This window comes from Neoarius graeffei, chromosome 2 (assembly GCF_027579695.1).
Source record: "Neoarius graeffei isolate fNeoGra1 chromosome 2, fNeoGra1.pri, whole genome shotgun sequence".
Classification (NCBI taxonomy): domain Eukaryota; kingdom Metazoa; phylum Chordata; class Actinopteri; order Siluriformes; family Ariidae; genus Neoarius; species Neoarius graeffei.
Window position 1 is genome coordinate 95,576,814 of NC_083570.1, and position 18,599 is coordinate 95,595,412.

At 42.4% G+C, this 18,599-nt stretch overlaps 1 protein-coding gene across 3 annotated transcripts in view; it reads left to right on the plus strand.

The window, feature by feature from the left end:
* The window catches only part of sh3rf2 (SH3 domain containing ring finger 2), a 126,547-nt gene that overhangs the window by 51,429 nt on the left and 56,519 nt on the right, over positions 1-18,599 (plus strand). For all 3 annotated transcript variants that reach the window (XM_060915232.1, XM_060915231.1, XM_060915233.1), the window contains exon 3: positions 9,187-9,282. In XM_060915232.1, coding sequence (XP_060771215.1) covers positions 9,187-9,282 — 96 coding nt within the window. The remainder of the gene's footprint in view (positions 1-9,186; positions 9,283-18,599) is intronic.

Genomic DNA, 18,599 nt, shown 5'->3' on the forward strand with positions numbered 1-18,599 from the left:
ACGGCATGCATGCCGGAGCTCATTAGGCGCACATGCTAAGGTGCGCAGGACTGACACCGTTCTGCGCAAGCGCAACACAATCGCACTAGAAAGCATGTTCAAGCTGCCAGTGTAGCTGCAGTCTTTTTAGTTGCGAATTACAAGTATTTCCTCTTGTTAATAATTCGCCATGTCAAAACAAGCAAAACTTTCCTCCTCCTTTCGACGTGAAGAGAGGTAAGCAATTTATTATATAGTTTTTCCATCAAAGTTGCATTTTGTGGCTTCGAAGCTAAGGTTTAGTGCCGTTTCTAGAACACAACATCAAGAAAACGTGGAAGAAACAGCAATAATGGAAGAGCCGGTTTCTATGCTGCCTAAAACTAGCAATGGTAATTTATTTTTTGTTACATAATGTACTCAGGCTGCCAGTCAGTGTGTGACACCCTGAAAAATCCTAGCGACGCCCCTGATTTACATGAGAAATTTGGTATTCATTGGTGTGTTTAAATTTACAGACAATACAAACTAATGCAAACAATTGGCTTCAACTCGCATAAATATGCCTTGTCTCGTCTTCATCCGCTTATCCGGGGCCGGGTCGCGGAGGCAGCAGTCTGAGCATGGAAGCCCAAACTTCCCTTTCCCCAGACACCTCAGACAGCTCCTCAGGAAGAACGCCGAGGCGTTCCCAGGCCAGCCAAGAGACATAGTCCCTCCAGCGTGTCCTGGGTCTTCCCCAGGGCCTCCTCCTGGGGGGATATGCCTGGAACACCTCCCCAGGGAGACGTCCAGGAGGCATCCGAAAGAGATGCCCGAGCCACCTCAGCTGATTCCTCTCGATGTGGAGGAGCAGCGGCTCTACTCTGAGCTCCTCCCGAGTGACTGTGCTTCTCACCCTATCTCTAAGGGAGCGCCCAGCCACCCTGCGAAGGAAACTCATTTCGGCTGCTTGTATCTGCGATCTTGTTCTTTCGGTCATTACCCAAAGCTCATGACCATAGGTGAGAGTCAGAACGTAGATCGACCGGTAAATCAAGAGCTTCGCCTTTTGGCTCAGCTCCTCCTTCACCACGACGGACTGGTAAAGCGACCACATCACTGCGGAGGCCGCACCGATCCGCCTGTCAATCTCACACGCTATCCTTCCCTCACTCGTGAACAAGATCCCGAGATACTTAAACTCCTCCACTTGAGGCAGGACTTCTCCACCAACCTGGAGAGGGCAAGCCACCCTTTTCCGGTCGAGAACCATGGCCTCGGACTTGGAGGTGCTGATTCTCATCCCAGCCGCTTCACACTCGACTGCAAACTGCCCCAGTGCATGCTGAAGGTCCTGGTTTGAAGCCAACAGGACAACATCATCTGCAAAAAGCAGAGATGAAATCCTGTGGTTCCCAAACAGGATTCCTTCCGGCCCCTGGCTGCGCCTAGAAATTCTGTCCATAAAAATTATGACCGGAACCGGTGACAAAGGGCAGCCCTGCCGGAGTCCAACATGCGCTGGGAACAGGTCTGACTTACTGCCGGCAATGCGAACCAGACTCCTGCTCCGTTCGTACAGGGACCGGACAGCCCTTAGCAAAGAGCCCCGAACCCCATCCTCCCAAAGCACCCCCCACAGAATACCATGAGGGACACGGTCGAATGCCTTCTCCAGATCCACAAGGCACATGTGGACTGGTTGGGCAAACTCCCATGAACCCTCGAGCACCCTATGAAGGGTATAGAGCTGGTCCAGTGTTCCGCGGCCAGGACAAAAACCACATTGTTCTTCCTGGAGCCGAGCTTCGACTATTGGCCGGGTTCTCCTCTCCAGTACCCTGGAGTAAACCTTCCCGGGGAGGCGGAGAAGTATGATTCCCCTATAATTGGAGCACACGCTCTGGTCCCCTTTCTTAAAAAGAGGGACCACCACCCCAGTCTGCCACTCCAGAGGCACGCATAAATATGAATTGGAAATTTTTAGTTCACGTTAGCTTCTGCAAACACACAACTCTACTAAAAGATTGATAAACGAGGCTCAATGTCCCCAACAGTGAAACCTGAAAGCTTTAGAAACTCTAACAGACCTTTACTTTTTAACAGTGCTGTTTTGGGATTTTGCTGAATTTACCTTCAACTGTCTGTCTGATATTTTTCAAAGTAATGAACTGTGTAGCAGGAAAATCACCGCGTTTTCTGAATGCACTCTTGAAAATTACTCATTAACTATGGGAATTAAATTTGATATTTTTGACATGTTAATCATTAATGTACATGAAAGAAAAAGGCTTAAAAGTTATAACTTGTTTTAGTGAAAATAAGTACTAAAATGCACTAGAATGCAGGGTTTTGCGTGTTATATTAAAATTTTTTCGGGGGACATTGCCCCCCCCCCCCCCCCCCCCCCATCTTAGTTTGACTTTCAAAAGTTCAGGATTTTTTTCTTTGCTCTACTTTCATCTCTAAATTTAGCATCCAATCAAATGTTCGTCAGTGTAGAAAAAGCTATCAATAATCTCGAGGTGACGTTCTCATGCTACACAATGTAGTTATCACACACTACAGCTATCTCTGTGTCTGAATATGGCTATATGGACTGCATTTTTGAAAATGAGGACGAGTGCCTTGGCTCTACTTCAGGAACATGTTTTGGTAAGTAAAGACTGGGGTAAATAAAATGAGGTGTCATCTTTGACTCCCTATAAAGCATGATGAACTGCATCTAAAGGAAAGTTTCAAATTTGCCAGTCTTAGCTAGCTATCGTAACGAAGTTAGCCTGGTTTCTTTGCTAACGCCAGGTTAGACTAACACCAGTTCTTGGAGTGAACATAAGCTAGTTAGACAGGAAGTTTAATTCTATCTCATGGTAAATATTGCTTATTTGCATGATATTTAGCTGCTGATTAATTTATTAACAAATTATGTAGCATTAGTTAAAAGTAGACGGCCTTTCGATTTCATAAAACCGGTGAAATTTAGTTCCCTCTGAAATTTGGTCATTGTGATGTATGTTTATTTCTGTAATATCTTTAAAAAAAAAAAAGGCCATTCTGTGGCTGCGAAGTTATTTAATCTGAGGGGATTTGGTTGCAAATAATGTGCATGAAATCATGTGCTTCGTGCAGTCAAGCAGACAGAGGAAGTCCGTGTGTGTGTGCACGCATGTGTAGGTTTACCTTTGACGTGCACTGACGGTTACATCATCCCGTTGTTAAACGAACAGCTAATCACACCGAAGTGCTCGCTGACCGCCGATATTTAGTTTGGTCCTGCGTTTCCTTTCCTTCACAACATAACATCTGTTTCTTCTCTCTTTCCATTACTGTAGTCAGTCTTTCACGTGTCATTCGCACACTCACATCCGCCATTGTTCTCTCCTGTTTCAAATTTGCATCCCATAATGCTTTGCGCGAATGGGGAAAGCCCACCACGTCATGCATGACATAGTATCTTGTATTGTGTCATGGTGAAGCAAGAAAAAATAGCAGAGAATTTAGGGCCATGTGGCCTTAAATTCATTAATTGTTCTATTTAAAAAAAAAAAACGAATGAAATCGAAAGCCTGTGATTTGAATTCAGTAGTTTTCGGTCCGCTAAACAAAAATAATCGTGCGTCAGGGAAACTTCTTTTTATGACCTCCACTTGAAAAATCTGAAAGGCAGTCTAGCTTTAAGTACATGAACAACAAATGTACAGAGATTGAATGATGTTTTCAGGCAAAACGGAATAGTTTTAGATCAACGAGAGAACTTAATTTTGCGAGAGGAACCAAGTTCAAATCCCGGATGAGCCCCCGTTATTTTACGACCCGACTCAAGACCGTAACAGAAGAGGAGGGGACACGCCTTTTAAATTAGAAAACTCAAGGATTTATTGAAATAAACAAAACTTAAACTGAAAAAAAGAGTTAAAGGCAAGCAAAATAAGCAAACGGGTCAGTACGGATCGTCAGCAATCCGTCGTGGAAGGAAAGTGTCTGAATGTGTGGAACATAAGGTGCGGTGCCATGTAAAAATACACTACCGTTCAAAAGTTTGGGGTCACCCAGACAATTTTGTGTTTTTCCATGAAAAGTCACACTTTTATTTCCCACCATAAGTTGTAAAATGAATAGAAAATATAGTCGAGACATTTTTCTGGCCATTTTGAGCATTTAATCGACCCCACAAATGTGATGCTCCAGAAACTCAATCTGCTCAAAGGAAGGTCAGTTTTATAGCTTCTCTAAAGAGCTCAACTGTTGTCAGCTGTGCTAACATGATTGTACAAGGGTTTTCTAATCATCCATTAGCCTTCTGAGGCAATGAGCAAACACATTGTACCATTAGAACACTGGAGTGAGAGTTGCTGGAAATGGGCCTCTATACACCTATGGAGATATTGCACCAAAAACCAGACATTTGCAGCTAGAATAGTCATTTACCACATTAGCAATGTATAGAGTGGATTTCTGATTAGTTTAAAGTGATCTTCATTGAAAAGAACAGTGCTTTTCTTTCAAAAATAAGGACATTTCAAAGTGACCCCAAACTTTTGAACGGTAGTGTAATGCAACAAAAAAAACCCCACAAACCAAGAAGGTCCAAAAAGGACAGCAGCCACCGTTTCTCTGTGCCTCTGGTGTCTGCCAAACTGATCTTACATAGAGGCTGACCCAGGTGAGACCGGCCTCAGGTGGGAGGAAGCAGATTCTACCGTAACTGGATCCATTAACCACTTGCCCACAAAATAAGAAATTTTTCTTGTCCTTTTTTCAGTGAGGTAATATTTTCAAGATTGAAAATATGGTCGGGCGGCACGGTGGTGTAGTGGTTAGCGCTGTCGCCTCACAGCAAGAAGGTCCTGGGTTCGAGCCCCGTGGCCGGCGAGGGCCTTTCTGTGCGGAGTTTGCATGTTCTCCCCGTGTCCGCGTGGGTTTCCTCCGGGTGCTCCGGTTTCCCCCACAGTCCAAAGACATGCAGGTTAGGTTAACTGGTGGCTCTAAATTGACCGTAGGTGTGAATGTGAGTGTGAATGGTTGTCTGTGTCTATGTGTCAGCCCTGTGATGACCTGGCGACTTGTCCAGGGTGTACCCCGCCTTTCGCCCGTAGTCAGCTGGGATAGGCTCCAGCTTGCCTGCGACCCTGTAGAAGGATAAAGCGGCTAGAGATAATGTGATGTGTGTGTGTGTGTGTGAAAATATGGTATTTGGTCTTCTAAAACAGCACGTCATTTAAAAATACACTGAGTATATCAATAAAAGATTTTTAAAGAATAAAGTTCTATTTCTTTGACATATCTGACAGACATAACTCCCATTTTAAAAATCACTTTCATTATCCCTGTTCCTATCGTCAGTGAATTTCTGTCAGATGACCTGACGATAGACTCGGCCATTATGGATCTTTGGTAGTTATCGTGTGGAAGCAGGCTTTATCATTTTTGGGTGTCAACAGATAGAGTTGAAATAGATTAACAGTGAAAAAACTATTTCGTTCACGAAAGAAGCCCACAGTTATTTTTAAAAAATGCTATCGTCAGTCTGTCAGTCAAATGCACCTGACGATAGCAAAATTCAAGCCCTCACCACGCACATGTTGACTGACGCAAAGAGGAAATTCTACTGCGCATGATTTTTGTGACAGCAGACATTTACTTCCGGGCAAGACTTGGAGTTCTGACAGCTAGATTTCATCAAATAAATCAAGGTAAGATTTTCAGTCAGCTATCCTGACGATAGAAATTTTTGACGATAGAAACATTGAGAATATATTTGTGCATTCGTATTTAAATTTTTCTGGAGGAAAACTATCGTAAGTTGAGATAAATCAGAGCCACTTGCGACCCTTTCAGCCGACAGGCCATTTCAAAGTGTTATTTCCCCGCGAAAGTGACACAGTCGTGTCTTTCGTCACTGTTCTGACAGACTATGAGATTGCTATCGTTAGTATATGACCGACAGGTGTGTGCTATCGTCACAAAAATGACAGACCTTGTAAAGTGTGATAGCACACACCTGTCGGTCATATACTAACGATAGCAATCTCAGGTGGGGTTTACATTAGACCGTATCAGCGGATCATCAGATTAACGTTTTTAAAACAATTAGTGTGCACACAGCAACACCAATACACGATTTGCGTGCACACAGCAACACCAATACACGGATACGCTCGGCTCCGCAGGCATCCTGCGCTCCAAATCACTCCGCCCTGAACAGCAAGTGCCCTCTGGAGGGTGCGCACTCCGGCCCTGCGCAGCTCACAGAGCGCGCGAGTGAAGTGCACGAGCAGTGATTCGGGACTGAGCCGCTGTGTGTGTGATCCCAGCGCATATCACTTACCACTTGCAAGTGGAAGGATGGCAAGCCTAAAGACAATCATAACTACACAGTGGACAGTATTTGCATCAGTATTTGCAGTATTTTCATACTTTTATACTCTTTAATGAAAGGTGATACAAGGCGGAAGTCCGCGCCGTTTTTCAGCAGTCGCGTCACATGACCAACGCCAGCGAATCAGGAAGGTGGATGTCACAGTGACGTTGTCCAATGACGACGCCAGCTAGAGCTCAGCTCAGTGTATCCGCGTATTCTCAATGTTTACACAGCACCGGACCAGACACGATCTAGATTGAATACATGGACCCTGGCGGATTCCCGTTTCCCGGCGTTTCCAGGCGTTTTAATGTAAATGGACAGTGCATCCGCGAAGAAAACGAGACAGATACGGTCTAATGTAAACTTGGCCTCATAGTCTGTCAGAACAGTGATGATAGACACGACTGTGTCACTTTCGCGGGGAAATAACACATTGAAATGGCCTGTCGGCTGAAAGGGTTGCCAACCGTCCCGATTTGCCTGGGACGTCCCGAATTTTAGGTGAATTTAATTAGTCCCGCAAGGAACAGCTCCCGTCCCGTATTCCAATCGCAGTCGCAGTTTTTGATGAAATATGGATGAAATATTTTGTCCAATAGTAGCAGACTGGTGATTGATGACACATTGAACCCTTCAACTAAACCGTCCGTTTGTGGGTGATACACGCTGGTGCGGATCGGCTTAATCCCTAATAACCTATACAGTTCGTTCAGTGTCCGTGACATAAACGAGGTGCCTTGATCAGTCAGAATCTCTTTTGATAATCAGTAGAGTTACCCACATTAAATATCCAAAACGAGAAAAGAATTTCAAAGGAAGAAGGAATGGTTGGAAATTTAATTTAGCCACATTTTGTATGAATGAATTCTGTTATGTATAATAATATAGCCTTGTTTAAGGCCTGTATTTTTATGCTACAAACATAATTTCTGATTGAAAAGAATATATGTATAATGTAATGTTATTTCATGTAATTTCCACAATACTGGTATTTTACAATTATTGTTGATATTTCAATTTTGAAAATAAATTTTATCTTTTTTATTTCAATATTTTATTTTATTATTTGGTTCTAGTGATGAGGTATTTAATATTATTACTAAATTTGTCAGATTAATAATGTAAGAAACAGTTTTGTTGCTATTGTCATCTAGAGTGTCTGTCAGAATATGATGGTAGACGTTAGTTTGTCTGTCAGATTTTGATGATAGAAACCGATGTGTTTCTATTGCCATTTTGCATGTCTGTCAGAAATGACAATAGAAATGGTGGTTTTCAAAGAGATAAACTTTTTTTTTTAAATTGTGGAACATATATTTGCTTCATATGATTATACGTATCATACTCTGGCAGACATTCTATATGATTTTCATGACTTTCCTCCATGAAAAAGATTCAAAATTGTGGGAGAGTGTCTGTCAGATAAAGACTGATTTTGTCTGTCAGAATGATGGTAGAGGGCGGCACGGTGGTGTAGTGGTTAGCGCTGTCGCCTCACAGCAAGAAGGTCCTGGGTTCGAGCCCCGGGGCCGGCGAGGGCCTTTCTGTGTGGAGTTTGCATGTTCTCCCCGTGTCCGCGTGGGTTTCCTCCGGGTGCTGCGGTTTCCCCCACAGTCCAAAGACATGCAGGTTAGCTTAACTGGTGACTCTAAATTGACCGTAGGTGTGAATGTGAGTGTGAATGGTTGTCTGTGTCTATGTGTCAGCCCTGTGATGACCTGGCGACTTGTCCAGGGTGTACCCCGCCTTTCGCCCGTAGTCAGCTGGGATAGGCTCCAGCTTGCCTGCGACCCTGTAGAAGGATAAAGCGGCTAGAGATAATGAGATGAGAATGAGAATGATGGTAGAAACACGGGTTAATTAAAACGGCTTTTATTAATTAGTTACCAGGACTACTGTCCTAAAATTTACTATGAATGTCCAAGACCCCAAATGCTACTAGAAAAACTTAATAGAATGATCAAAATAATCAATTCAGCAATTTAAGGAGATGGGATTTAACTGGCCTCTGTTATGGTAGAATCTGCCAGGAGCCAACACAAAACGGGCAAACCAAACGAGCCCAGGGATCGATACGCACGTGAAAAAATGATATTAACATAATTTCATCATTTAAAACGTTTAATTTTTACATTGTGATACTCGAGTACATTTAAAAGTAGCAACTTTTTTTTTTTACTTGCACTTTTCGCTCAAGTTCCACTTTTAATTAATTGAGTAAGATTTCGGCACATTATCACTCAAGTATACTGTAATTTCTCGGTACTTCTTCCACCCCCCGGTACCAGATCACTGCACTGCTGTACCGTTTGTATTTATTCACACAGAAAACTTGGCTCTTGTTCTTGGTAATCAGTCGAAAGCTAATTTCTGATGCATATGTATGGATGTAGTGGGATTTACCAAGGTACTGGTAAAACTTCTAATTGAACACAAGCGTATTAAATCACCTCAGTAATAATGCATGATGCTTTTATACACCGCTGACTTGTGCCTTATAAATGAGTAAGGTTTTGGCAGTAATGGGATTTGGCCTTAGTTTCCCTACAGTCACACACGCCGAGACTGTTTCAGAGGATGTTATGTAACAGCTGTGACTCTGTGGAGTCCATTAAAGAGCTTCCATGTGTGTGTGTGTATGTGGGTGTTTTTTTTTTTTTTTTTTGTGAGACCAGATGGGTTAAATGGGTTTTGAATAGAGTTCAAGGAAAGGAGTTTGGGGCCTGCAGACACATGTCTTCAGCTCAGTAATTACAGCTAAGTAAAGCTGTTCAGGGACACCCCTGCATCACATTCGCCTCACATACTGCTTGTCTCACGCTGTCTCTGTGTGTCTTTTTCCTTGTCTCATTTGCATTCAGGGAGACGTCATTACCGTGATTAAGCGAGTGGATGAGAACTGGGGTGAAGGGAAGCTGGGAGACAAGATTGGAATCTTTCCTTTGCACTTTACAGAGGTGAGTCTGTTTCACGTTTACAAGGCAAAACATCGGAGAACTTTGTTGAAGGTTTCTGCAGGTTTATTCAATAGTGCTTTTGCATGTGGGATGATTATTTTGGTCTTTTAAGGTGTAACGAGTGAGTTTGCGTAGCCACTCTTCCCTCCCTGAGAGAGCAGGCCAGTTTTGCTCTCCTGGGCTCCCAGCTATGGATGGCTGTGGCATTATTGGGATTCGAATTAAGAATCTCTGGATGATTGAGCAAACACTTTTTTTTTTTTCTATTTCCAGCATAGAACACTTAAATAATATTGGTTGGCGTTGAGTGGTATATCGGATATATTCCATTCAGCTCGCATAATACTGAACGAGTTGAAGACGAGTATATATCTGATATACCGTGAAAAAAAGGCCAATATTATTATTATTGTTATTATTAGACATTCCTTTTGACTGTTCAACATGTCTTTCTTTTTCAAAATTCTCTCAAAATCTTCCATATTTAATGCCGCAAACCTGGCAGCCATGTTTGTTTGCAAATTGTCACAGTCGCTCGCTAGTGCGGAAGTTTTACATCTCTGATGTGTGACGTCGTCTTGACAACCATGTAATATCGTAAACCATATTCAGCGCTCATTCTCCATTGGGTAGAGTGACGTAATACACATAGGATAAGCGATACGCTAACAATATTACATGCTATCAAACCAAAGGAATGAAACCCACTAGAAGGGAATAGAACACATTTTTATTCCATCGCAAAAGTGTCCTGTATGGATAATAATTAAAGGATAGCGTACTGTAAAAAGAGTGGCTTCTTGAGACGCTTCCTTGTACCTCCTTGGTGTGGTCCAAATTATTTGTTTTTTTCCCCCCCTCTATTTACAAATCCGGCGGGAACATCATGACTGCTGTGTACAGAGCTTTTAGATTCTGTGTAGAGATAGTCTGGAAGTATTTCTCAATTGACTGAAGCAAAGCTACTCTATGAAAATATCACAAGCATCTTCTTGCACTCCAGCAGGCCTGATACAGTTAGGTCCATATATATTTGGACACTGACACAAATATTGTTTTTTTGCCTGTTTCCTGAAACATATTCAAGTTATAGTTATATAATGGACATGGACATAAAGTCCAGACTTTCAGCTTTCATTTGAGGGTATCCACATTAAAACTGGATGAAGGGTTTAGGAGTTTCAGCTCCTTAACATGTGCCACCCTGTTTTTAAAAGGACCAAAAGTAATTGGACAATTGACTCAAAGGCTATTTCATGGGCAGGTGTGGGCAATTCCTTCGTTATGTCATTCTCAATTAAGCAGATAAAAGGCCTGGAGTTGATTTGAGGTGTGGTGCTTGCATTTGGAAGATTCTGCTGTGAAGAAAACATGCAGTCAAAGGAGCTCTCCATGCAGGTGAAACAAGCCATCCTTAAGCTGCGAAAACAGAAAAAACCCCATCCGAGAAATTGCTACAATATTAGGAGTGGCAAAATCTACAGTTTGGTACATCCTGAGAAAGAAAGAAAGCACTGGTGAACTCATCAATGCAAAAAGACCTGGACGCCCACAGAAGACAACAGTGGTGGATGATCGCAGAATAATTTCCATGGTGAAGAGAAACCCCTTCACAACAGCCAACCAAGTGAACAACACTCTCCAGGAGGTAGGCGTATCAATATCCAAATCTACCATAAAGAGAAGACTGCATGAAAGTAAATACAGAGGGTTCACTGCACGGTGCAAGCCACTCATAAGCCTCAAGAATAAAAAGGCTAGATTGGACTTTGCTAAAAAAACATCTAAAAAAGCCAGCACAGTTCTGGAAGAACATTCTTTGGACAGATGAAACCAAGATCAACCTCTACCAGAATGATGGAAAGAAAAAAAGTATGGTGAAGGCGTGGTACAGCTCATGATCCAAAGCATAGCACATCATCTGTAAAACACGGCGGAGGCAGTGTGATGGCTTGGGCATGCATAGCTGCCAGTGGCACTGGGTCACTAGTGTTTATTGATGATGTGACACAGGACAGAAGCAGCCGGATGAATTCTGAGGTATTCAGAGACATACTGTGTGCTCAAATCCAGCCAAACTGATTGGTCGGCATTTCATAATACAGATGGACAATGACCCAAAACATAAAGCCAAAGCAACCCAGGAGTTTATTAAAGCAAAGAAGTGGAATATTCTTGAATGGCCAAGTCAGTCACCTGATCTCAACCCAATTGAGCATGCATTTCACTTGTTAAAGACTAAACTTCAGACAGAAAGGCCCACAAACAAACAGCAACTGAAAACCGCTGCAGTAAAGGCCTGGCAGAGCATTAAAAAGGAGGAAACACAGCGTCTGGTGATGCCCATAAGTTCAAGACTTCAGGCAGTCATTGCCAACAAAGGGTTTTCAACCGAGTATTAGAAATGAACATTTTATTTACAATTATTTAATTTGTCCAATTACTTTTGAGCCCCTGAAATGAAGGGATTGTGTTTAAAAAATGCTTTAGTTCCTCACATTTTTATGCAATCATTTTGTTCAACCCACTGAATTAAAGCTGAAAGTCTGAACTTCAACTGCATCTGAATTGTTTTGTTCAAAATTCATTGTGGTAATGTACAGAACCAAAATTAGAAAAATGTTGTCTCTGTCCAAATATTTATGGACCTAACTGTAAAACATCTTACAGCATTTAAAAAGTATCTTTAATACAGAGTATAAGGATGACTATCCTGAGCACCTAGGACAGTTTCTGAGACTGCAGCCATGCCATGAACGCTAGATGCCATGACTTGCTTGCCCACTAAGGTATCCATGAGCACAGAGCAGTGAAGTGAGCATCCGGAGAAACTATTACTCTTGAGAACACCAGTTCTATGAACACTAAGCATCAAGACTTTGGCCAGTCACCAGGAGTAGGAACACAAGGAGTTACCAACATAAACAGAGCTAAATAAAACATTAACAAAGTGTTACAGATTGATCGATTAATACTAAGCAGATTACTCATTTCAGCATCAAGATCGTTAACAGCGAGTACCATAATTAGTCTGAAAACAATGACACTGACGCATCCCAACTTCTGAGCTAATGTTTTATTCACAGTTGCAAAAAGTATTCGCACTTACAAATGTCTAACCCCTGGTCTACGTTATAAATAAAATAATATCTCGTGAAACAGGGAATGCATTTGCTTTGTTTGTTTGTTTTCTTCTTCTTCTATTTTTATTGTAAACTTTGTAATGGAATTATGGGAGGTTGCCTGTGGGAGTCAACCAGGCCAAAATAATAAAACAAAGTCAAAACTATGGGGATGTGTAAACAGAACTACGTCAGCTTCCTTAATGGAATATTCCAGCCTTTTTTTTTCTTCTAGGCTAGATGTTGGGAAAGTGAACAAGTGCCTGTCCCCCCCCCACTACCGGGAAATATCAATTCCTGTCGGTTGTAACCACACATACACTCCAACTATTCTTTTACAAATGTTTGTCTCCTCTCATCTCATCATCTCTAGCCACTTTATCCTGTCCTACAGGGTCGCAGGCAAGCTGGAGCCTATCCCAGCTGACTACGGGCGAAAGGCGGGGTACACCCTGGACAAGTCGCCAGGTCATCACAGGGCTGACACATAGACACAGACAACCATTCACACTCACATTCACACCTACGGTCAATTTAGAGTCACCAGTTAACCTAACCTGCATGTCTTTGGCCTGTGGGGGAAACCGGAGCACCCGGAGGAAACCCACGCGGACACGGGGAGAACATGCAAACTCCGCACAGAAAGGCCCTCGCCGGCCACGGGTCTCGAACCCAGACCTTCTTGCTGTGAAGCGACAGCGCTAACCACTACACCACCGTGCCGCCCCTACAAATGTTTGTATGTTTTGCAAATATATTTAGCTTATAGACAAGTTATATACAGTACAGAGTTAAAGCGAGAGTAGGCAATTTTTAGAAACATTTTTGTGATAGTTCTTGAAATTCTCTTTACATCCTGAGAGAAATGAATACATCAAATGCTCTGACGAGAGAAAGGAAAAAAAAAATCCATCATCTGTGGCAGTCACAGGACTGTAAAAAGCCCATCCAATCATTTCATTCAGACCTGCCTGTCTTACATGTGAATGAGACATGAGGTAGTTGGAAATGCGCCCCTCGCAAACCCCCAATGCTTGGACGTGTCCTGCAGCCATAATCAGGCACTGCATGTTCAGGCGTTTTGGAGCATCGGCTTTGGAGAGATTTTTTGCTTGGATGCTTTCAAAATCTAGCTTCCTCTTGCTGGTTTCTCCAAAATTATTTACCCTAGCTTTAACCAGAGTCAACAGTAGTAGTAGTGGTAGGTAAACATGTCAAAATGGAGGGCATGCAGAGGGTCATTTGATAAAAATAGGAACAAGAACAATTCAAAGAAATCGAAATAGTGAAAGCCCAATATTGCCATGACTTTCATGTCCATGATGACATTCATGCTGATATTTGTAAAAGTCTGACAGCAACTGTACATAATTGAGTAACATGTAGAACCCCCTTTTCTCTAGGAGTTAATTAGTCTCAAAGTTTTGACACATTCTTCTGAACAACGTTGCTTCAGTTCACTGATGTTTGAAGGCACTCATTTATGCACAGCTCTTTTAAGATCCCACCACAGCATCTCGATGGGATTGAGGTCTGGACTTTGACTTGCCCATTCCAATACCTTGATTTTTCTTCTACTTTAGCCATTCAGATGTCCATTCGCTGGTGTGCTTAGGATCATTCCCAGATCCTGTGGCTGCAAAACAAGTCCAAATCACCACCATGCTTGATAGTCAGTTTTGGTTTTTGCCAAGAATGGTGCTGTGAATGATGTCCAAACATCTCCACTTTGGTCTGAACAGCCTCAGGATATTGTTCCAGAATTGTTGTGGTTTGTTCAGATATAATTTTACAAAACTAAGTTGTGCTCCCGGTGGTATAGTGGTTAGCGCCGTCGCCTCACAGCAAAAAGGTTCGGGTTCGAGCCCCGTGGCCGGCGAGGGCCTTTCTGTGCGGAGTTTCCATGTTCTCCCCATGTCCGCGTGGGTTTCCTCCGGGTGCTCCGGTTTCCCCCACAGTCCAAAGACATGCAGGTTAGGTTAACTGGTGACTCTAAATTGACCGTAGGTGTGAATGTGAGTGTGAATGGTTGTCTGTGTCTATGTGTCAGCCCTGTGATGACCTGGCGACTTGTCCAGGGTGTATCCCGCCTTTTGCCCGTAGTCAGCTGGGATAGGCTCCAGCTTGCCTGCGACCCTGTAGAACAGGATAAAGTGGCTAGAGATAATGAGATGAGATGAGAAGTTGTGCTCCATTGCTCCATATTCTTTTCGGAGAGAAAGGTCTCTTTCCTAGCCACCCTTCCATGAAAGCCTTCAGTCTTTTTCTGATTGTGCTGTCAGAAACATAAAAATTTAATGTCCTTGCAGAGGCCTGTAGGTCACATTACATTACATTAATGGCCTTTAGCAGATGCTCTTATCCAGAGTGACGTACAACATATCCAGAGCAGTCACAGGAGAAGTTGGGGGTTAGGTGCCTTGCCATTAGGTTAGGGCACTTCAGCCATTTCTGCTGGTCCAGGGAATAAAACCAGTGACCTGTTGGTCCCAAAGCTGCTTATCTAATCATTAGGTCACATGAGCTCTTTGGGTTTTCTTTATATCTCTGAGTGTTAAATGGTCTTAGGTTGGACTGAATTTCCTCAGACAACCACTCCTGGGAAGATTGGCGACTGTCTTGAAGGCTCTTCAATTGTAAACAGTCCCTCTCACTGTAGAATGGTGAATTTCAAATTGTTTGGAGATGGCCTTATAACCCTTCCCAAAACGATTAGCAGCACAAGTTCATGATTGTTGTCCTTTCTTCTTGGCATGATGTAAACACACACCTGAATGCCACGGAACACCGATCTGACAATGATTTTATAGAGGAAGTCACACATCTTGATGATTAACCAATCTTGTGCATTTCATGAGAAACCCCTGGCTACTACTTACTTTCTTAATGATTGTAGATGTTGGAAGGGTGTACTTATTTCTCCCCACTTGGTTTCTGAATGTCGCTTTGCGTTTTGGGGAGAATGACGACATTGTGGAGGATGTTAAGGTTTGCAATGGGAGTGACAAGGTTGGACAGGATAAGGAACGAGCACATCAGAGGGACAGCACATGTGGAGAGCTCGGGAATGAAGCTAAGAGAGATGAGACTGAGATGGTGAGAATGTTGAGGATGGAGCTGCCAGGCACACGAAAACGAGGAAGGCCAAAGAGGAGATTCAACCCCGATTCCAAAAAAGTTGGGACAAAGTACAAATTGTAAATAAAAACGGAATGCAATAATTTACAAATCTCAAAAACTGATATTGTATTCACAATAGAACATAGACAACATATCAAATGTCGAAAGTGAGACATTTTGAAATTTCATGCCAAATATTGGCTCATTTGAAATTTCATGACAGGAAAACATCTCAAAAAAGTTGGGACAGGGGCAATAAGAGGCTGGAAAAGTTAAAGGTACAAAAAAGGAACAGCTGGAGGACCAAATTGAAACTCATTAGGTCAATTGGCAATAGGTCATTAACATGACTGGGTATAAAAAGAGCATCTTGGAGTGGCAGCGGCTCTCAGAAGTAAAGATGGGAAGAGGATCACCAATCCCCCTAATTCTGCACCGACAAATAGTGGAGCAATATCAGAAAGGAGTTCGACAGTGTAAAATTGCAAAGAGTTTGAACATATCATCATCTACAGTGCATAATATCATCAAAAGATTCAGAGAATCTGGAAGAATCTCTGTGCGTAAGGGTCAAGGCCGGAAAACTATACTGGGTGCCCGTGATCTTCGGGCCCTTAGACGGCACTGCGTCACATACAGGCATGCTTCTGTATTGGAAATCACAAAATGGGCTCAGGAATATTTCCAGAGAACATTATCTGTGAACACAATTCACCGTGCCATCCGCCGTTGCCAGCTAAAACTCTATAGTTCAAAGAAGAAGCCGTATCTAAACATGATCCAGAAGCGCAGACGTCTTCTCTGGGCCGAGGCTCATTTAAAATGGACTGTGGCAAAGTGGAAAACTGTTCTGTGGTCAGACGAATCAAAATTTGAAGTTCTTTATGGAAATCAGGGACGCCGTGTCATTCGGACTAAAGAGGAGAAGGACGACCCAAGCTGTTATCAGCGCTCAGTTCAGAAGCCTGCATCTCTGATGGTATGGGGTTGCATTAGTGCGTGTGGCATGGGCAGTTTACACATCTGGAAAGACACCATCAGTGCTGAAAGGTACCGTATATCCAGGTTCTAGAGCAGCATATGCTCCCATCCAGACGACGTCTCTTTCAGGGAAGACCTTGCATTTTCCATCATGACAATGCCAAACCACATACTGCATCAATTACAGCATCATGGCTGTGTAGAAGAAGGGTCCGGGTACTGAACTGGCCAGCCTGCAGTCCAGATCTTTCACCCATAGAAAACATTTGGCGCATCATAAAACGGAAGATACGACAAAAAAGCCCTAAGACAGTTGAGCAACTAGAATCCTACATTAGACAAGAATGGGTTAACATTCCTATCCCTAAACTTGAGCAACTTGTCTCCTCAGTCCCCAGACGTTTACAGACTGTTGTAAAGAGAAAAGGGGATGTCTCACAGTGGGAAACATGGCCTTGTCCCAACTTTTTTGAGATGTGTTGCTGTCATGAAATTTAAAATCACCTAATTTTTCTCTTTAAATGATACATTTTCTCAGTTTAAACATTTGATATGTCATCTATGTTCTATTCTGAATAAAATATGGAATTTTGAAACTTCCACATCATTGCATTCCGTTTTTATTTACAATTTGTACTTTGTCCCAACTTTTTTGGAATCGGGGTTGTACATGGATGTGGTGAGAGAGGACATGAAAGTGGCAGGTGTGGTAGAGAAGGATGCGGAAGACAGGGAGCAATGGAGACGAAAGATCCGCTGTAGCGACCCCTAATCGGGAGCAGCCAAAAGAAGAAGAAGATTGAACTACATTGTGGGTTTTTTTTTGTCCTCTGAGGTTATTTGTTTGTTTATAGAAGTTGGTGAGGACCACACTATATTGTTATTTAGACCATGGTTAATAAAAAACTAGAGCTGAAGGAGGGTATGCTTTCCGTTTCCCATGACTGTATAATTTAAAACCAAATCAACTTTTGTGAGTGTCTCACAAGCTTTGGTGTGTGTGTACTAGTTTTCTAGTAAATGTTTTCACCACAAACACAGTGCCTTGTTTTGTATGCTCTCTGTGGTTTAAATTGGCTTCTGATAGCGATGGATATTTTCATTACTCTCTTGTTGGGACAGTATGAAGAGAGATAAATATAAACACTGTCCCTGTCTGTTGTACAGGATTTATTTAGTTTATAAGTGTCACTATAATTGGACAGTGACACAACTTTTATTCTTTTGGCTCCAGGACGGTGAATGTGAAATGAACCAGCTGTATGGGGGTGAGCCAGCCAGGAATCAAAGCTTGTTTTCTACACAGAAGTTAATGGCCAGTTGTGTTTTTTGTTGGTTTTGGCCAGCTGTGTGTTGTTGCTTCATTAGGTTTAGAGTTGATTCTAAATGTGGCATTAAGACCTGGAGTCTGTTATCATTGTCTGTCCGCAAGAGAAATAACAAAGCGATGATGCCAGTAAAGGAAGCTCTTATGATGCTGATAAAATTAGAAAGAAATCAATTGCACACATGGCAAAAAAAAAAGAATCAGCATTTACCGTTTATGATGCAAGAAGGGACCAGTAAGCTGAGTAATAGTCTAGTCTAGTTGAGAATCTTTTTTTAAAAACTCATCATTGTATTGTTGCATACAGTGTGACCGTGTGGGAAATAAGGAATTTTAAGCAGACTGTCACAGGACAGACAAGTCTGAAATGTTGTCTGTCCGTCCAAATTTCAGCCTGTCTGAATGACTGGCCAAAAACAATGTGGCTGGGGGTCCGGGGCCCGCCTTAGGGCCCCAGAAGCTGAAGGGCTTTAGGTGCCTGGAGATGCTTCTCAGCTATTTCCAGGCACGTTTTTGTGATCTTCAAAGGCCAAATTACACTACAAATTGAATATAATTTACAAGAAAATGTCAGAAGATTCAAGAAAAACATGTTTAACCCTTTGATGCAAAGCATATGCATACCCCTTCTAATGCACAACATGGGTCAAAAATGACCCGCATTCATTTTCCAGGTTATTTCATGCTGACTGAGTTTTTCTTTGCTCTATCTTTTGAAATCAATTTATTTTATGATTGAATATTCCAAGTATTCTTTAAATATCTTG